We start from the raw sequence: 21,506 nt of genomic DNA, 5'->3' as shown, positions 1-21,506 counted from the left end.
TATAGTTTGATTTAAAATTTATTTACAAATGTCATTTTTTTATATTACAGAGGAACGTCACGAGTGACATTTAACAATAAGATTTTTTCTTCTTCTTTCTGCTTCTATTTTAGTGTCTGTGTGTTGAGTATACGAATCCATACAGAATTGCAGACTAGGCCATAATAACGCGAACATGTGATAAATGCAGCTACGCTATTTTCTTTTTCTCTCTCATAATACTTGCGATAATGACACAACACTACGTGCTCGACTACAATTTCGTCTCTCTGCTTCGTGTTTACGCGGTTACGAAATGTCGATTTAGTCTAGAAGGATGATTGTTTCTTTTTTTTTACTTCGAAATTTTACAGTAGAGAGAAAAATTATCGCCTGTTACATAATTTTATACAGTCGATTTATTTGTTTTTGTTTGCTACGATAATGTTTTATTGTAGATCACAGAACTTGGACTACTTTACAAATTTTTCATTTTCTCATACACTCATGCCATAATTTTTCAACCAATCGAGAATCATGTAACGTAACATCGAAAACAAGAACATATAATTGATTTTCATCTCTCATTAAATGTACATCTACGAGAAATAAACGCAAAATGCATAACATATAAACAAATATACAAACTTCGGTAAGAAAGTTCTAAACGATATATATCGTTACGCTTCATTGCTAGGGCTTATCAAGTAAGTGTCATATCTCGTTACGTAATTATATATAATGTACACAATTATTCTATATCTCGCGTCCATCGGTGCGTTAATCATTTCTGCGTCGCAAAATTTGTACACGGAATTCAGGTCTGCGATACAACGTTCGAAATTTAAAAATTAGGATAAGCATTTGTCTACACCCGCAAGAAAAACGTTTCCTCTCTCACGATTGTTCGTCCCCTCTGCAAAAAAAGAAAAAAAGAAATCCAATACGAGATACCGTCGGCGCAATTTTTCCACGCATACTACACACGCTTCCGGGCTTATTTCGCATGGTCGCTCGGCAAAGGAGGCGCGCAGATTTGCAAGAGCTTTTTTCTCTATCTCTTTCTAATGGGGAAAATAAGTCCGGGGATAGTTTAAGCGCGAGCATAATATGTTTTGGTTATATCCCTCTCGCTCTCTCCTCGTCAAAATTGGACCGTGTGTGTCTGTTAGCTTTGTAGGGATTTCGCATATCGATTCGCCTCTGAGCGCGAATGTATGTGTAATTCGAGTGCCGAGACACTTTTTTCGCTTCTTTTTCCATCCGCGCAAGAGCTTTGCCGTGCTTCTTTTGATGGGCGGGAAAATGCAATTTTTATTCTCGATATATGCGCGCGCAGGCGAGGAAAGTGCAGAGACTCATTTTCGTGCTTAACGACCAAAAAATTGTCGCCGATATACGTGCGCTTTTCCTTCACTCCTTTTGCCTTTATTTCCCGTGAGAGAGAGAGAGAGAGAGAGAGAGAGAGAGAGAGAGAGAGCTCCTCGCGTTCGATGACTCGTTTGAGAGGATACGTTCGCGCGCGCGTAATTTGAATAAAAATTGGATCCGTTCGCTCGTCCTTTTACACGTGTGTGTATAACGTGCAGTAATGGAAATGCGGCTTTTCGATCGTGTACATACGTATTTACTGAACGCTTGCAACCGACGATGGCCTGGTTCTGGCTAGGTTTCTCACTCCCGTCTCCTCCTCGAAGTCTCTGCTCCTCCCCGCGGCACTGGTGAGCTGCATCGGGTTGTTGCTCGAGCCGGGCGACGAGTCCGACAAGGTGGTGGACGAGGTGCTTAGATTCGTGGCGGTGACCTGGGCAGGTATGGGCGAGAGCATACCTGGCACCTGGACGGCTCCGCGCCACCAGTCGCTCGACCAGTTCGAGACGAGGTTCCCCCGGAAGTTGAGATCCGGGAGAACCGGGAGCGGCCTTCATATGACGTGCGACCGAGGCGAGCTCGAGGCTAAGCTCTGTACCGAGAAGTTGCTCAGGTTGTTGTTACTCGTCGTTGTCGGTGGTTTCGGAGAGGAGCTGCTGGTGCTTGGTGGTACTACTAGGCAAGGTTTGGACTCGGTTCGCTCGACGACGATGGGAGACGACGAAGAGGTGGTGGAGTAACGGTCCGGGGACTTGTCCACGGAGTCGCGGTGGTGAGGCTGACGATCGACGCAGGACGTCTCGTAGGAGTCGTCGCTGAACTTGCGGAAGTCCTTGGAGTCCTTGCTCTCGAGGCTGAAACGGTCGTCCTCGGGACGGGCTGGACTAGGGAAGGATCGATCCTCTGGCTTTCCCGGAAGGAAGCTCGGCCTCTTCAGGTCCTTCGAGGGACTTGGACAGCCGCAGTTCACCTGCAGCATCGGATTTTTGTAAGCCGCGGAGGACTATATTATGGTGCGAAATTCAAATTTCAACGTACCTGCAGATAACTCGGCGCAGTGATACCAGGCCACGCCATGCCCTGATGCCCAGAGTAGAAGCTTCCACCAGAACCATAAATCGCCTGAAACGCCAGATCAGCTGCCAGTTTCCCGCCGCCCATATCCTCGCCCATCTTGTGCTGCAACGGGTTGTACAGGTGATACGGAAACGGCGGGAAAAACCTGGGTATCTTCAGATCGTCCGCGTGACCTATAAGCGGATGGTTCATGCCCGGCGGGCCCAGCGGTGGGAGAAGACCACGTGATATCGATCCGAGGGGGCCGTGGTGGTGGTGGTGCTCGCCGGTACCCCCACTCCCCGGCATCGTGAGTGGTGACAGCGCGAAGCCGAACTTGTTCTCCTTCTTGATAACCGACTTGGGCTTGCGACGCGGCCGGTACTTGTAGTCCGGGTGCTCCTTCATGTGCAGGGCTCTGGAACGAGAGAGAGAGGACGCTTGTTTTAAAAATATAATAAAGCGAGATAAATCCTCCTTCCTTTTCAACGTAGCAGCGATAACGCGCGCGATGCGTTTTTATTCCTGTTTGACTGGCGAGCCCGGATAAAAAGCGTATCATTCACGCGAAGAGACAGAGATTACGGCTTTCCGAGAAATTCAACTCGTCTTCTTCTTCTTCTCCTTTGTGTGTATACGTGTATATAAGCGTTACATTCGTCTTATCGGCGCGCAGGTATACACACCGGGCACGAGCTGGCTCGCTCTCGTTATCGCGCGGATTTTCGTCCAAAGGGTCTCTTGTCTCTTCTTCTTTCTCTCTCTCTCTCTTTCTGTGTACACACAAGAGGGAAGAAAAATAAGGTGAAACGAGGAAATGCGCGCGCGCGAGCGGTTATCACTACAGCAATAATCGGAGTAGATAGCGCGGCGGCCTAAGCGCTTGGGCAAACAGGCTTTTTGATTCGAGACACTGCAGCGGAGGTGAACTCTCACTCTCTGCTTGCGTCAAGGGCACCTTTCCGAGGAACGCAACCTTGCCTCGCGTTCTATTATCTACTTTTTATGTGATAACATTGAAAACGCGTTACGAAGCTATTGTTCTGTAACAAGTAAGAATATGACTTGTGGAGCTATCCTCGGTCAGCCTGGAACAATGCCTCGAATAAACTGACCCCTTCGAAAGTCTCAACGCGAAAAGGGGTGACGGTTAACACCGAAATGCATTCGCCGAGCTTTTACGTAACTCGCTTCGCGAGGAATCGATACAATCTTGAAACAACAGGCGCGAGGCCAGCGAAAACAAAAACTGGGCCACGAAAAAGCGTTTCTGCGACTCGAGGCGTCGTTGTCTCGCGTTCTATTATTTTTATCTCCCTGAAAAAGAAGAAAAAACATCGTTGAAGAAAAGAAGAAGAAGAAGAAGAAGACACAGTGGAAGCGCTTGTGCTCGCGGCGCATATAATGGGGCATTATGCGCCCGAGATATCGAGCCGCCCTCTGTGGCGCGCGTTTTGTGTGAACAAGATATTTACAACAAATAGCCGGGGCTTCGCGCGCGTGTAGGTGTATACAAGCGTGCGCCTATCGCCGGGAAGGAGAAAGAGCGAAGATAAAAAAGACGCCGAAGTGTAGCGAACTGTGCCGTCTCTGTATGTAAGACTGCGAGAGGTGAACAGTTTTTTTTTTGCTTGTACATGATTCGATCGGAGTTTATGGTACCAGCTTTTTATTTCACATTTCGTTGATGTGTCTGAAGAGACTCAAACAGTTGAAGCATAAGTCGCCGAAGCTCGGCAGTAGGTCCAATAAGGCAGTTTTAGCATTGGGCCATGTATGGAGCTTTTTTTTAATAATTTAGTGCAATTTGGACTCAAACAGGCCGTACGTCCCTTCAATTATTTTCATCCAATCAGAGAACGAAGAGACTGACAATCGCGTGTATTTTTTAGATTAGGAAAACTATATAATTCACATATAACATTTTCCCGCATATGCGCCGGACTTCTTTTCATCATCCGACATCAATTCAGCCTATACTAGCTCTGCACTAAATAACGAACAAAAAGCGCGAAAAAAGGGATGATCCGGCGATACGTATACGTGGACGTATACACACTTTTTTTATCGTCGCTGCCGCGCTCGCGGAAATTCCTAAAGATTATACACAGCGCAGCTGATGTTTATGCATTTATGCTGAATTATTGTGCGCCGCGGCTTTAGCAATGTTTATGCTGATTTACGCTTTGTGCTATCTGCCGGGACACATTGTCCCGGAATTATTATTCCGCACCTCCTTTCTCGTATATACGTTCGCGCCGAGAGGGAGTGTGAGGGTGAGGGCTTTCTGCACTTTCTCGACGCCGTGGTGTATGTGTATAGAGATGCACAGAGTGTTGTATCGGCTAATTCGATTTCCATACGCTCGAGAGCTGCTTGTGCTAGTAGGTGAGCATATATATATTTTTTTTTCTTTTTTTGGTATCGATGATGCTGATAATGCAGATGCTGATAAGATGTGTTTATAATGATGGTGCATGATAAAATGAAAAATTTGATGTGTTGGTGTCTTTCTGACAAAATAATTGTATGTATATGCTTTATTCTTCATTTTTAAACGAACACGATTATCCAATGACAGATTATCAAATACTTATTTGTAATAAATATTATGGTTATTCAAGTAGCAAATTCACATCATTTTTACCAAAAATTATTTTAAAAAAAGGGTGATGTATCAAGAGACTTCATTTGAATTTTACAAACGAATTAATAGATTAAAGGAATTTGAAACAGAAGCAACATTTCACGCCTGAAGAATATAAACTTCTAGCTTAATTAGCTTATTTAAACAAACACTTAGCTATACTTAGCTTGACTCCACTACAACAAAATAAACGGACAAGCGTATAGCTCATAATTTTTTTAACGATTCTATTTATTTATTCGTCGATAAGAGCCGAAGCATATGTCAATAAAATAATCGAAAGCCGTTGATGAACGAAGCGTAAACCAAGCACGCGCAATATGAAATTGAAAGAAACCAGTCGAACGAATCAAGAGATCACGCAGTAGCCCCCGGGCGTGAGCCACTCGTTGAAAAATTGAATGCGCACGCAACTCTCCCTCTCGCATAGGGTCCACACTTCGAAGTCTCTCTTTCTCTTCCTTATCACAAGCAGAACCGACTCATCGCGTCAATGCTGTTTTGTTTACCGAATTCTACCACGTCCTCGCACTGAAAAAAAAAAAACAACAGCACACACGCAGCGAAAATTCAAGACAGCAGAGAGTAGAGCAATGCGAGCATACACCCTATATGTATATATAAACGAAGGGAAGAAAGAGCCGGAGAGCGAGAGAATCAGGCACAAATCCTTTTAAATCCACACAATTGCGACAATGGGGCTTTATTTGTTATCTCGAGGGCCACATTGTGACTCGGCGCGGACAGATTACGCCGGCGGCCAGTGTGACGGGCGGCTCTCTCTCTCTCTCTCTGCGCATCCCTCGTCCTCACCCCCACACACACACACATACACAGTGAGCGGAACGACTTTATCATCCCGCTTTTTATTTTACGAGCCGCCGCGAGAATGAGACAGCCGCCTTTTCTTCGCGGCTGCCGTAAAAATGGATTCGGCAACAGCAGCAGCAGTCGTGGCTTTTTCCGCACATACACACGCGCAAGCTCTCGCTGATCCTCTTTTCTTCCATTTTGTTTTGCGAGTGTCCCGCGGAATGTCGACTATGCCCAGTGTATGTGTTTTGTATAAGAAGATTATGCTGATGCGTGGGTGTGTATATTATTCGTGTATGCAAAGTTAACGCGTCGCGGCGTTATTTTATGCGCTGCCTTTTTTCCACACCCTCGCTCTACTATTCTTATATTTATGTGTATAAAACCGCGTTTTATCACGGCGGACACCGCGCGATTAGCGGATATTATCGCGGAGAGCAGTGGTGTGTTTCGATTACATAAGTATATGCGGGGGGCTGACGCGATAAATTTCGGATGGGACGATAAACTTTTGGATAGGATGTGGTAAAGCTGGATTATCAGTTATAAATTTGATTTGTGCAGCGTATCCTTGATAATGTGCGTCAATTATTCGATTCGTTATTTAAAAACAAAAATTATCTCAAATCTATATATCATACGTTCGTCTTTGTTTCTCAGCGTCGCTTGGTATATAAAACTATTTTGTTTCGGGAAAAATCGAATGCTGCACGTCTTTTCAATTTCCGGCCAGTAGCAACTAGACTTCCTGAAAGCGAGCGACCGCAGATATCGCGAAAAATCCCCTCCGACGACTTGCCTGTCTTTCTCTCTTTCTGCTACTCGTCGGGAATAAAAGAAGGATTCCGACTTTCACGCTTTCACTGACTCAAAGTATACGCGCGTCGAGAGAGCGGCGTATAAGAATAGAAAAGTTTCACGGAGAGAGGGACGAATGAAAATATTCAATTTCAGATTTATTTTACACGATATATACACGCTTTGTACTGCAGAGTTGCGGCGCGTATTCTTTTGATTCTAGGCGCGTGTGAAGCTTTTTTTTATGTTTTATGGCTTTTACTGTTTTAGTTTGAGCGATTCTCTTTTCGAATGTCGTGTGAAATGGAACTATTTATTTTGTTACTTGTATGATTGAATAACTTATGACGTTTTGTGGTTGTCGATATAATATGATTAACATGATATCGTAGTCTGTTTTACTCGACAAAACGACACTCTTTTATTTTTCAACTGATATTTTTATCCTGAAGATTTGATTTTGTTGGATACACTTAATTATAAAGCATAAAGATGAACGATTTTCATGAATAATTTTTACTTTTGGTTAGATATTTTTACTAATTTTACATCCACAATTAAACTTTAGAATTGTACAAGTAACGAAACGATACCTTCAAAACGAAAATTTCCAGTATTTTGTCAACCTCTTCTCTGGTAGAAAATTGACCCTACTTCTGGACAGAATTTCTGGTGTCAACCAGTGTTAAAATGAGGTTTATCTGAAATTACTGGAAATGCTCTGAAACGAATTTTTGATAATAATTTATTTTAAAAAATTTTGACCAAAAATTCTGCCCAGAAATAGGGTCAATTTTCTGCCAGGGTTCCAGTCGATCATATCTAATTTTATAAATTATAAAAAAAGGCTACCTTATAAAAGTACCAAGCGAAACTCCCACGAACGTAAACGCATCTCACAAAAAAAAACCAGCAGGTACAAAACGTCCCGTCGGACGTCTCTCTATACTATTTGTAAAGGCGATAATTCGAACTAGCGCGCGCCCTCGATGGGAATCTCCGCAGGAGAGCTTAGCCCGGCTAAATAAACTCATAACAGTGATTAAATATTCATAGTCGGCAATAAAGAAGACCCCATAGCGTATAAATACGACGCCCGGCTCTTCTCTCTCTCTCTCTCTCTCTCTCTCGTCCCCCGATATATTATCTACTGCGCTACGAGGCTTAGAGAAAGATCGTGTCAGGGGGAGAACAAGCCACCCCTGGACAAGCCGGGGCTGACTCTGTGTATGGTTAATAATTTTTGACGATTGTGTGAGATTGATTGGGAATAATCGGGAAATTACTGGGGGTATGTAAATTTTCTTTTTATCACTCATACAGCAGTGAATAAGATGTATCCGTTTTCATTTTGGTTTTTTAATACAAAAGTTTACTTAGACTACTTAGCTAAGTTGTGGTTAACGATTTGACTAAATAAGAGTTTAATCATTATAAATGCATAGAAATGACTGTTGCAATAAAAAAATTATAGAAAAATACCTTACAATCGTAAAAAATCCAAATATTCGTGATAAAGCATACATACAATGTCAGAAAAAAGGGGAAAATAATTTTTTACTTAAAAAGAATACGGTGGTAGTATAATAGAGACACGTCACTGAAACATTAGCAATATTATTTGCATTATTTGTTTACATTTAAATTTGATAAAACCGGTCAACTAAACTTAACTTTTTAACGGATTTCACTCGTTAATTTTCTACCAGGAATACAAAGTTTTTAAATAGTAAATTTAACCGATAATTAACCACGAAATATTTAACATTTTCCACAGAGTTTTCAACGATTATAAAACTTTAACTACCGTTTTTTCAATTAAAAAATCGATGAAAAATTATGAATGACGATTTCGGCGCTAAAAATCGCGCACAACAGTATCACCAAAAGAAAGCCAGCTCGAAAATCGAGAAGTGAAGAGCCGCTCCGATAGCTTATAGGCTGTTGCAACAATGCTCGGTATTACGAAGCTATATACGAGTCGAGTAACCCCCATAGTCCGATATCGCGCGGCCCCGCTTCGAGACACCCTTGCAACGCAATAATTTCCCTCTCGAGTGCTCGCTCTCGCAGCAGAGCGCAATTAGCGATCCGCCGCCGTTGCCGGCAAAAAACCGTCGCATTCAGGCGAATCCGACGACGATTGAGCCTGCACTTCTCTCTTTTTTTTTCGAAGTGTAGAAGATAGTAAATAGTTGAAAAAATTTTATTTCACCTCAGTCTTTTAGCCTCGTCGATGAACGGCCGTTTCTCGCCTTCGCTGAGGAGCTTCCACTCGGCGCCGAGTCTCTTGGAGATTTCGGAGTTGTGCATCTTCGGGTTCTCCTGGGCCATCTTTCGACGCTGACCCCGTGACCAGACCATGAACGCGTTCATCGGCCGCTTTATGTGCTCGTTGTGCAGCGTCTTCGACGACATATCGACACTGTTTTATTTTTATTATTTTTTTTTCTAGGATTTACGGTTGTAATTGCACGTCGTAGTAGTTGTGTAATCGAAACTGCGGTGTAGTCTATCAGAACAGTTCGATAATGTTCATTTTATCGATTATTGCACTGTGTACACTGCTATTAGTCGTTAAATTATTCACTCATTATGTCTCTTCACCGAAGAAGAACGTCTCACTGTCTGAAATTAAAAATTCAACGCTTATCATTTAATCGTCAAAAATAATCTTAACAAGAAAAAAAATCCTCACCTTCAAACAGCCGTCCACGTGATCGTCGTCAGCCACAGCAGCATCAACAACAACAGCCTCCAGCCGCAGGACAACGTCGACTCGATCAGTCGGCCGTGTCACGGCACCTCCGAGGTGCATCCTCTCGGCTTCTCTCGTGGAGGGGTGGCCCAGGAGAGATAGTGGGAGTCTCGAGCGCCAATGGGATACCCTCGCGACAGCTCCCCTCTCGGCTCCCCATTGGCCGAAGCCGGCGCATGGCGGACTGAGCGCGAGGAGGACGATGCTGCTCCCGGGAGCAACAGGTGCGCCGAGGGATATACCCGCTGTCTAACTGCGCGTGTGTAATGCGTAGGTATATGTATATGGTGTGTTTATTTCATGGAGCGATGATTGTGGATTTTTGAATTTCGCGGGCTTTTTCGAAAAATATAAGCGTAGCCCGACAAAGGCCCAATTGTCGGAGGTCCGGTTGCTCGGCTCTTCTCGAACATTATCGAGATGTTGGGTCGGGGCGATAGGAGGGATACACAGGCACCCATACACACACGTCGTCGATAGATAAGGTGCCAGTCAGCGGCGCACAAAGGAAGAGCGGTGCGAGAAAGTCGACTTTTTTTCATTATTCTCTTTTTTTCAATTTATCGCGAAGGAAATTTCGAAAAATCGACGGAGCGAATAATCGAATGAAAAGAGCGCGAAATCTCTCCCCACTAGAGATGTGTCGACGCGATAAGAGTTAACGTCAATTAGCAGCGAGAGGCAGAAAGCTCGTGGAAAAGAAAGACGATCCGTGAAATAGGGGGGCGATGCTGGTGTATATACGTGTGGTGTATTGTAATCGACGGGGCGTCGAGAGAGAAAAAGGCGACGAAGCTACTCGCGTTTCGGCTAGATAAGGATCCGAGAGGGGCTGCGGTCGCGTGCCGTCGTTATAGATATTATATACAGACCAGGAGGCGGTATATTTATTGGCTGACAGTGAGAGGCGTGAATAGAGGGTGGTTTTGCAGCGCGTTTTGTTTGCTCGGTTGGATTTTTTACTGATGGTATGTAGCTTGGAAAACGTACAAAACGAGAGTATTAGTAAGTTTTTAAAATTTTTATATGACGCGTGAATATTTTTTGACTAATGTATATTCGAGATTTGATTTTTCATTTATTATAGTAACTAAACCTATATTACCATTATTTTATGCTGCATGTTTTTTGACAAAAACATACTTTGATGCTACAGAGGAGAAAGGTACTTTTCATTTTTCACCTGAAGAATGTGCGAACATTTCATAAAATTGGTTGAGGTAATAATAAATGATAATAATTGTATTACTAGTGAATTTCTTAAATGTCATTTTCTTTAATTGTAGAATGCATCTGAGGTTGCAAACCAAAAGTTCAGGCTCAAAACAGCTTCGAATGCACTTGGGTTATCTACTTTTCCTTACGTTATGTTTTGTGGAAAACTAAACGATATCACAATAGATTACCTAGGCCTATTTAATGGTATTTTATCATTTATAATTTTACTTTATGGAGAACCATCTTTTCCGAGAAAATAGTTGATATGATATTCGTATTCTTATACATTGTAACGTTTTAAAAAAATTTCGACAGAAAAAAAGCACTTTCAATTTTTTCAAACAAAAGAATTTCAAGAACCAGTCATTTGAAATAAGAAAAACTTTTACTGAAATTATTTGAGAGGATGAAACTATTTTTGTAGAATGGCCAGTTTTTGGTTATTGCTTCCCCTTGATTCACTCGTTGAAATATTTTTTAGAGATTCCGGGATTATCTCCAAATATCATAGATAATGTAAGGAAATTGTCTCTAAGAAGTGATGTCATTTCTAATGTGATGCAAAGTAAATTCTGGAAAAAGAAAATATTGTAAATGATGCGATAAACACGTACGTAATTATACCACGGTTTATATATTACCATGACATTGAGGTAGGAAATGCTTTGGGTAGTCACATCGGTACCAATAAATTTGGAGTTACATATGTTTCAATCGCTTGCTTGCTGAAAACTCATATGTGTCACAAATGCGTTTGAATCGCCATATCATTGCAGCAAACATTGCCTCACTTTTAGAAAGCATTATTCTTTTCACAGCTGCTCAGACAACTAGAATATAACCGCGTACAGCAGCGCGAGAGTCGTCAAAACGCGCGGAGTTGGCTTGTACGTATACTATTGTAATTATTCGTTAAAAAGTTATTTTTCTTACGTAAATTTGGAGAAAGTAAGTTTCGCTTGTTGGACACCTAACAGTGTTTTTAAACATTTTGATTTATAAAGGTCAAGATTCTTAACTAATAACTAATGATTCTTACGAAGAATACAATGTTTTACATAAGAAAATTTAATGTAGAGAATCGTTAAACGATAAAACTGCAGTTGCTTGAACGCAATACCCACAAAATTCTATGCGAGTTAAAAAAAAAGAATTATTCATCGACACTGAGGTATATCCACAAAAGAATTCCCCTAAGAACTATAACAAACAACCAACAAAGAACTGATTACCCACGTACAGCTCGATTCACACCATCATATTCCCCAAACTCTCGCAGAAAGTGAAAAAGAGCTCCGGCACGCGCGACCACTGATTATACCATTCATTCTCTCTCTCTCTCTCTCTCCTCTCTCTCTTCCTCCTCGAAGCATCACAAGTGCGAATAAGGGTCGCGCGCGCGCGCGCGGGAATCCCCGATTCCCTGAATGCTCGCTCATCAATGAAACAATCCGACGGCTCTTTTCTTTCGATAACCGAACACTTTCACACAACGCGCGCACGAACACACAGCCCACTGATCTCCTTATCGCCGCGGTTGAATCGGTTAATTTTTCGTTTTCATCCACGAAAAATTCACTCGCCTCTTTTTCATCCAATTTCCACACACACTGCCTGTATAATACAACGTATACAATGAAACGCAGTGAGAGAGAGAGAGAGAGAGAGAGAGAGAGAGAGAGAGAGAGAGGTGGCGTCATCGGCATCATTACTCCGAAAAGCTCGTCGCTGCTGATTACACTATTGTCGCGCGGGTTGTTTCAGTTAATCGCGACGCCCGGCGTTTTGTTTTCCTTTATACTGTACACCCTCGCGCATCGCTCATTTGGCTCGTCCCTGTGCCTACGTTTCGTCGGCTGCAAATCACAGGCTATCATCGCTGCGCCGTATAGAAAAAAAAAAATTCTCATCCGAAGAAACGAGCTTACACATATACACCTCTCTCTCAGCGTCGACAAAGATCAATATATTCAAGTCACACTCGCGCGGCCAGTTGATGTATTCAGCGTGTGTAAGCCTGAGGGGGGTAGTAGTCTATAAAATACTAAAAGCCAAGCGCCCCCCCCCCCCGTGCGAGGTGGCTCTGCTATTTTGTTCGCAGCTATACGTATATATACAGGCCGTGTGTGCAGCAGCCGAATAAGTTATTGTGACGCGCATACGCCTCTATTTTGATATGGCAATGGCGCGAGCGCGACGCTCGGAATGCGGAATACAGAGAGACTCGAACAAAGTGAAATTCGATTTACCGGAGGAGGAGGTAGGATGACGAGGCGCCGGAACAATCGAGTCTCGTTTACTTTTCCGAAACTCTCCGTTGCTTATGATATACTCGGGAGAGGTATGTTCGCCAGACGTTTGTTTAGATTTTTTTTTCTCTCCGAGTTAACGTACGCGACGGTGTATGGAAAAGAAAACATGTCGCTCCGCTAATGATCGAACTCGTCGTTCGGTGTAAAAAATGATTCTTCGTGCAGCCTTGTCACGGGTATAAGTCGACGATCGAGCCTTTGAAATCTCTCGCGTGATTGATGACACAGCGGGTCGATATTAAATCGCGATCAATCTTCCGATCCTCGAAAATCGACGTCGACGGTATTCTACTTCAACAATAAAAAAAAGGAAAAATTTCGGAGATATCCGCACCAATACGATCCTTCCTCTCTCTCTCTCTCTCTCTCTCTCTCTCTCTCTCTCTCTCTATATATATATATATATATATATATATATATATATATATATATATATATATATATATATATATATATATATATATATATATATATATATATATATATATATATATATATATATATATATATATATATATATATATATATATATATATATATATATATATATCTCCGGGGCAATAGCGCACAATGCCGAACAGTCGCTATTATGAGAGACATTGTCGATATGAGAAGCTCCGGGCGGGACACGCAATATCTCTCCCGAAGCTCTTCTCTCTATATATTTTCGCGAGAAAAATTTTTCGAAAGAGAAAAAGTCACACCCACACGCACGACTCGGTCTTATTGTGTCCGCTTCTGTTTGAATATCGCTTTCTCATTGTTTCTCTTTTCTCTCTCTCTCTCTCTCTCTCTGGCTCTTTCGGCCGCGCGCGCAATGAAAGTCCGCACCCTCTGAGCTGCCGCCGCTGCTCTGTTTTCACACCAAGCAAACGTGCCTCGTACCACTTGATGCGTGCTCCCCTCCTACGCGCTCTTCGACACACACACACACACACACATAGACACTCTGCACCCATACATCCGACGTTTACACGTTTTAATCGCGCGATAAGAATCACTTTGCATACACATTATAATTTCCAATAAAAAAGCTCACGATAGATGCCTGACACTGTTGTCTCTCGTCCGCGCTCGCAGTTCCGGTTTATTAAATCGCCGCTTTAAAATTGACATTCAGCAGTCAGTCGCCTCTGTGTCGGAGAGATGTACATGGCACATCATATGCGTAACAGAATAATAGATCGTTTTATGCGCACAGATTGAAGCCGGGGAGCTTTCAGTGCGTGCGTTGACTGAGAGGCTCGGGCACAGTCTGGAGCTTGCGCTCGTACGCACCATGAGAGTCTTGCTAGTCGTCGTGAGTGTATGCTTCGTTGGCAGCTATGCGGTAGGCTTCGCTTCATTTTTTAAAATTTTATGTGAAACTTTTATATACATTGTGATGTGTCGATGGTAGGATTACGCGGACGACATCAGAAAGCTCCAAGAAGAGACGAAGAGGATAGAGGAGTACAGGAGGCCCTGTCTCAAGGAGGTCGGCCTCTACGCAGGTATTGACCCTAACTATATTCGAATTTCTTTATTATCTACTATTACACATTCCAAAAATCGAATGTCACCGCAGATCCGGCTAACGGAATCACCAGCCAGCCAGCGAGTAGTCCCACGATAGGCCAGATCTTCTGTCTGTGGGCCTGTCTCTATCGCAAGAATGGATCCGTGAGTAACGATTCGCCCTATAATTTCTTCACTCGATCGCAATTTTAATAAAAAAAAAGTAAACAATCGATCCAGATAAGACCGGATGGCTCCGTGGACGAGGCAGCCGTCCGCTCTAAAAATCCCGAGCTCGAGGGCCCGCTGGACGTGATAATAAGCAAGTGCGAGAATCAAGGTTGGCAAATGAATTACTTCTTTCGACTCGTCAGTCATTTCATTAACACCTGTCTATCCAATTCCAGCTGGGGAAAATACTTGCAAGCTCGCTGGCTGTCTAGCGAAAGCTCATTTTAATCTGTTAGAGTAGAGACTTTGTATAAAAAAAAAATAAAAGGTTTGTAATGATAATACGACTTTTTCTCTCCATCCCTGATTCATAAGCGTGTATAGTACCCATAGTAGATAGCAAGAGTTATTCGAAAAGAAAAAGATAATTTGACATGCATTCGTCGTTGAAAAAGCAGTCACGCCTCGAATGCGAGCAGAAGAGAGAGATAGTCGCGCCGGCGGGAGGGGGGAAAGGTGCGGGGATCAAACGGAAAAAGGACTGATCCGATCGATTGTGAAGGGACAAAAAAGACCATTGACGAGTACACTGGGACGTGTCAACGATTTCACCCTCCGCCCCCTCAGCTGAACTCCATAGTGTGAGTTTGACGGGGCTGATGAAAAAAAGGTAAAGTTATCATTCGGCGCTGTTCGTTTAAGCAGAGCTGGAGACGAAAGCGAGAAGATAAGTCGAAAGAACTGGAGGTATACAGCGCGTGACGTCGAGCGGAAATGAAGCAAATCGTCAGATAGCTGCGCTGGTGGTATCATCGTCGCAGTTGCGGCTCCACTATCAGCCGCGCAATTATTTTTGTTTGTTCAATCCAGCAGACGCAGCTTGATGCATCACGAATAATATTCTCGTCTTCCTAATCCTCGTCGCCGCGCAAATTACGTATTTCAAGTCGCCGCCGCCGTGTGGAAATCCGGAGCGAAGGAGAAAAAAGGATTTTATATTGAAGGCCAGTGTAGCGGCTTAAGCCACTCGATGACCGCGTGCGCCGCGGACATACAGAAAAAGCTCAAAGCCGGCTGGCAGCTTTGTGCCTTTGTGGCTAATGCGATCCAATTCAGAACTCGCTCTTTTCTCCGCTATCTATATACAGAGCCTATCGGAGTCCTTGAATCCTGTTTTGACTCCATTGTCCGGAGTGGAGAGCTTTCGTTCGTTTTTTTTTCTTTCAAATTTTGGCTTTTTTCTCGACGCTGGAAATTGAAAAAATTATCCTACCACCTCGCTGGGGGTCGGTGATCGACGAGGGGGAAGTTGTCGACTGCAGATCAAGGTTTCTGTTTTATCGACGCTCGCGCGTGTGCGAAGCTGATTTTAGAAGTGGTTCGTTTTATTGTTTTTGAATTTATACAAAAAATCACTGCTGGACTACATTGAGCTTTACGGCGCTTCCGTGTTCTCCGCCTCTTTTCCCTCCTCGTCTTCCTTCTCCTTCTCGACGTTCGCTTCCGTCGGGGCTGGATTCATCGCCACGTTTTCGACGAACTCGATGTTGCACATGCAGACTCCGTTTTTACAGGCCAAAGCCAGTTTTTGGTCACTACCTGATTCTTTCAGGGATTCCGACATCTCGTTGCACCTGCTCTTGAGCGCCTCGCTGCAGCTGCTCACGTCGGAACAGGTTTCTGTGGGAGCATTCGTATTTTATTAATTACGATTATTTATTTTTATACTATTTTTTTTACAAATTAATGCGATTCGTTAACTTACCAATTTCGGCGGAAGCTATGCACATCAGCGCCAGGAGGCAAAACGCAAGAGTCACTTTCATTTTCACGTTAATTGTATACACACTCGAATACGACGGAGTAAATACTTCGCAGCGACTGCGCCGATCCGTTATGTTTACGGTTTATATCTGAGTATTAAACGCGAGGAGTGGCAACGAACCGAGTTTTTTACTCTTTTCCATGGCGATAACGTTACAATCTGTCCCTCGGCTGCCTACTGCTCAGACAGATGCATATACATATAGTACGTTTAATAATGCGCTTAAACGTTTATGTAATTCGAAAGTTGAATGAGATATGGCTCCGATGTATATTTTGTGCTAAAAATAGATGTTTTTATTCGGAATATATTGAGCTTTATCGAAGCTTAATGAGACAGATTAATTGTTTGGTCGTTATTTATTTCGTTATTTGTAATCAAAGGTTTTTCAGAAAAGACGGTCTAATATTGTAACGAAATCGCTGTTAATTTATCTGTTGGTATTTATTCATAGATAATTTTTGGCAGCGATATTTTTCTCAGTATACATACAGAGATCCAGTTTGACATAGATTAATTAGGGACGAAAGTTGAAAGAAAAAATTAAACGGAACACTCCGAACACTCGTGGTTAGCGCGTGCAACAATCTCATTAATAAACGTTCGTCGGTGCGCACAACCTTCCGTTAACCGAATACGGTAAACAGGCATTTATCGACAACCAATAGCTTCTAGAAGAAAACCTACTTACCGACTTTCGACTAAAGTTTCGGCAGTCGCAGTGCGGCTGATCGTCGTCAGTGCGCAGCACACGTTCACCTTTTAAAGTTGAAGCTACTTCGAACATTCGCTGTGATCGAACTGCTTTACGACCCATAGAGATAACATAAACGTGCGGAAAATTAAACAATCTTTGTAACTAGTTATTTTATTCGAAATAAATTCCGTGATAGCTCGCGTGAAAAATCAAACACTAATTTTCCAGCCTATATATGCAGTACATTTATTGGCGAAGAAGCGCAACTATTATTCGTAAGCTACGAAACTATATCGTAAAAGTTTGTCCACACGTGAGGAGCTATATAGATGTTGCGCAACGATAAACGTGAACAGCAGTAGCGTCGAAAAACAATTATTTCACGTATGAGTAATCCCAAAACGTTATATTCATGAAAAAAATAAGTAGAACACGCCGATTCAATCTCAACCACCGACAAAAAAAATACACATCAGAGACAACGTTTTCACGGCTCATAAACAAAACTATACACACGTCCAAATGCTTATACATTCGTCAGGCCATAGCTCTCTCTCTCTCTCTCTCTCTCTCTCTCTCTCTCTCTCTCTCTCTCTCTCGCGCAATTAAAAGTTCACCGACGCGCACTCTCTCTTTCTCTCTCTCTCTCGTGATAATAACAATTTCGCGCTGCAAACATCAAGTGTTCGCTCGGCCGCTCGCCGCGACTTTTTTCTCCCTCAATGCACTTAATTGGTTCGTTAAATTAATTAAACTCGCGAGCCCGTGCGCGCGCGAGCCGCGAAAATAAAAAAAAAAAAAAAACAAGGGAAAAAAGCCGCTCCGGTGCAGGGCGGAGTGAAAAACAATGCGTGTTGGTGTACAGGTTGCGAGGATCGTTACCATGGCAGGCTAAATTAAACGGCACAATGGGCGATGATTTCTCGCGCGGCATTGATCGCTCTCGCGCGCGACCGATCCAAAAATTAAAGCGTCCGGAGAGAGTGAGAGACAATCGCACGCGCTGCTGCAGCCCTATAATTAAATATCGGTTATCGCCGTTTTGTCGGGCTTTTTTGCTACGATTTCGCGACCAATTGACAGGATGAAAGCCGCGAGAGCTTTTTTTTATTCTGTTTTAACGATGGAGCGAGAGGACGATTTGGGAGGCGATTTTTATTGAACGAATGTATTTTCCTTTTTCGGTTCGTTCGAACTCTTGTATACGCTCGCGCGGCTTTGAGCTTGCACACACGATGATAGAGCGGAGAACGTGTGTGTGGCGTAATTTTAACGATCGGTCTATGTTTGTTTTGCTGCTTAATATGTACATTTTATTCCGGTAAGTTTGTGAAAAATTTCCGATACCGGCGGGCTTCTCGGCATAATGATATGTGGGTATACGTTAACACCTGCGCATCTGAGCTGTATAGTATATAGTGTACTAGCTGTAACAAATAAGCCTGTATATAGAAGAAGAAGAAGCAAGCCGCAGCTTTTCTCTCAGTTCCTCACAATACATACGCAGAAAACAGCTGCAAGCACAGGCAGTATAGAGGAGACATAAATTTTCGACGAAACTGCGCGCTGTGTCTTAGCTTCCTGCCCGGAGTCGGAGCCAACTTGGATACTGCTGGCGCGGCACAAGTTATCCGCGTATATATAACATGCGTATAAGGCCCTGATTAGCATTCCACCACGAGATAGATAGAGACGGGGCGGACTTGAGATTTAGGGGCGAGACGAGCGACGAGCTGGAAAGGATAACGTATTGTTGGCCTGAAACGAGTGCGTGTACAGCTTTTCTTTCGTATATAATATAAAGTTTCGAAAAAGTTCAAAAACCAAAACTTTCTTTTTTACACCATGAAGATCCTCCCGCATAAACCATACATTCCACAGAAGAAGACAGCAACCCAAGCTATATTATTCGCGGAATTCATACCGGCGGTAATAAATCAAGTTATCAATACACAGCGCACATAAGGGCTCGGCCGCTCTGTGCTGAAAAAGGAGTATAGCAAACTTATAATCCGCCGCCGCGCGAGAGCGCATCATCTCTCGCGAAAGGGTGTGCGCTCAGCTCTACACACATATACACTCACACATATATAATAAGCCATAGTGACTTCATATTACGAATATCGTTGTTTGCTCAGCCGGCGGTGCGCCCCCGTGTCGACAAAGCCTCTCGCGCGAGCGCGGCATCGATGCATTTATGCATGACGCGGATCGAGCAATAATATTTTCATTCCGCGTCGAAAGGAACGAGACGAAGGCGCGGGTGTATACATAGTACCTGTGTATATTTATAGGTATACATGGTATAGCGTTGCAGGACCCTTGAGCGTATTGTCTTTGAAATAATCATTAACGCAACGATGATCTTGGGCACGTCTTGCGTTCTTCAGATATACCTCCTTTTTTCGCCTCTTTATGCAACACAGCGAGGACGACAAAAGAACATCGCGGCGGCACAACGAGAGATAGGAAGTATCAAGATGGCGTCTATCTTTCTCTCTTTTCTGGGCTATTGTCAGCCCGAGCCGAGAGACAAAATGAAGCCGATTGTTGGCCGGGGAGGCATCATAATGAACGTCCATTCAGCGGCGACGATGCCAAATGAGCTGCTGCCGCCGCCGTCGACGCTTTGTCTACGATACTTTTAATTTTCTTGTTTGTGGCCAGAGCGTCTTTTCTTCACTTTCGCTGATATGCGCTATACTGATACATATTCGCTTGTTCTTTTTTTTTTTTTTTTTGGGCGAGCAGTATTGGATGTGTGAAGAAATGGAATATTAAAGTTGTAGGATATTATTGTATAACGCGTTGTTAGATTTTGGATCTTATTTATTTTTATTTAATTTATTACCATTACACATGCTTAAAAAAAAAAACATTCTAAAAAGCCAAACTGTATAGGGATGGTACAGAGAAAAAATTACTAACTAATTAAAAACTAAAAGAAAAAATATTTACGACCAACATTTCTCTTCCTAACCTCATCGAAGGTCCATAGCAAAAAGTTAGTGACAGTGTGTTGCTAACTATTTCGTAGTCTACATAATTATCTTTTATAAAACTTTTCAGTCTTCTATTTACTGCAGCTTCGATGTATACAAACTTTTTGAAATCGTTTGACAGTTTGTTGAAAGTAATAATAACTACGAAATGGCTGTTTTTCACCAACTTTTTTTTATTATTTATTTGTAGTTATACTTGTTTATACGTTATTCTTAGCATTTTCTTTTTAAATAAATCTTATCAATGTATGGAGAAAAATAACGATCGTAATTCCTTAAACTTTACATTCTATTACACTTGTGTTATGTTTTATAGCCGTTCTTCACGGCCGCCAGAAAAACAAACCAAACTAAAAAATTAGCATTAACTACAACGTAAAGAACGATCGAATTTTAGTCGAAAAAATCAATATTATATCCATATTCGTCATTTTCAACATACGAATTCCTAGAAACCCTCATCCGCTATTACTCCGGGTACTTTTTTCCAACTCGTCATCCTCACCACCAATAATAGCGCGAGAGACACGGCAAAGCCGAAAGAAAATCCAACGCCATCAGAGCGAAAACATTATCCATACACATAACACAAAGAAATGTCACGCTCTGCACCTTTTTCTCGTCGAGTTCGTCGCTCATCTATTGAATCCGACCACCTCGCACACACAAAGCTCCCGTATATTTATATTCGAATACAATGTATGCACCCCCCCCCCTCCTCCTTACCCTCACCGAAGTCGCGTATTTTTGTGTCGCGCCAATCTCGAAGGATGAATGCGCTGAATTCGGAAGGAAAACGAGTGACGCCAGCATAAAGACTCGCGTCTCTCTCCGCGCGCTGCACTTGAGCTCTTTTTTCTTCCAGGCATGCAGCGCGCGGTAAAGGGCGGCGAGAACTTCGCTAATTGTCGCGAGCCCTTTCATTCCGCGCTTCTTCGTTATTATTACTACACGTGCGCACGTGTACGACACATCGCTTTGTTTCTCCGGATTCGGCGACTATTTGCGCTGTGAGCGATAGTTGCATCACTGTTATTCAGAAGAGTTGAGGGACGTCATTGAACCGATAATGAAATATGCTGATGGATTTGTGAAATCGTCCGAATGAATCGCGCGTTTGTAGTTGTCGTAATTATATATTGATTCAGACACTCTTTTGTAATAGCCAACGAACCGTTACTAATGGTTACATGTGCACAGGTGTCTGTAGGGGGGTCGAAATCTTGCGACATCAACGCGGCAGCTGTTATTATAATGAATTGAGAAATAGGAGATGCTGACTCGTGAATCTGACATTCTGATGTGGGCTCGTTCTAGAGTTTGATTTTTGGTCTGTTCGAGCGAGTACTGCGAATCGAAAAG

The 21,506-nt window shown here is 42.9% G+C and overlaps 3 protein-coding genes across 3 annotated transcripts; 1 reads left to right on the top strand and 2 right to left on the bottom strand.

Annotated features, from left to right (window-relative positions):
- On the bottom strand, positions 1-10,393 carry LOC100122865 (transcription factor SOX-14). The gene is made up of 4 exons (XM_001606422.3): positions 9,363-10,393; positions 8,880-9,292; positions 2,389-2,824; positions 1-2,320 (listed from the first exon to the last, which is right to left on the bottom strand). Exons 2-4 carry the CDS (start codon positions 9,080-9,082, stop codon positions 1,904-1,906), a joined length of 1,056 nt encoding a protein of 351 aa, XP_001606472.1. The 5' UTR covers positions 9,083-9,292; positions 9,363-10,393; the 3' UTR covers positions 1-1,903.
- A 3,753-nt stretch (positions 10,394-14,146) lies between these two features.
- LOC100122889 lies at positions 14,147-14,962 on the top strand. The gene is made up of 5 exons (XM_008211910.3): positions 14,147-14,282; positions 14,352-14,445; positions 14,520-14,614; positions 14,690-14,789; positions 14,857-14,962. The coding sequence occupies exons 1-5, from the start codon at positions 14,232-14,234 to the stop codon at positions 14,919-14,921; spliced, it is 405 nt and encodes a 134-aa protein (XP_008210132.1). The 5' UTR covers positions 14,147-14,231; the 3' UTR covers positions 14,922-14,962.
- Positions 14,963-15,984: 1,022 nt separating this feature from the next.
- LOC100122902 lies at positions 15,985-16,658 on the bottom strand. Its single transcript, XM_001605266.6, has 2 exons — positions 16,386-16,658; positions 15,985-16,300 (listed from the first exon to the last, which is right to left on the bottom strand). The coding sequence occupies exons 1-2, from the start codon at positions 16,444-16,446 to the stop codon at positions 16,056-16,058; spliced, it is 306 nt and encodes a 101-aa protein (XP_001605316.1). The 5' UTR covers positions 16,447-16,658; the 3' UTR covers positions 15,985-16,055.
- Positions 16,659-21,506: the final 4,848 nt, after the last annotated feature.

This window comes from Nasonia vitripennis, chromosome 4, assembly GCF_009193385.2.
Source record: "Nasonia vitripennis strain AsymCx chromosome 4, Nvit_psr_1.1, whole genome shotgun sequence".
Classification (NCBI taxonomy): domain Eukaryota; kingdom Metazoa; phylum Arthropoda; class Insecta; order Hymenoptera; family Pteromalidae; genus Nasonia; species Nasonia vitripennis.
This window is presented reverse-complemented; position numbering and strand designations above follow the sequence as displayed.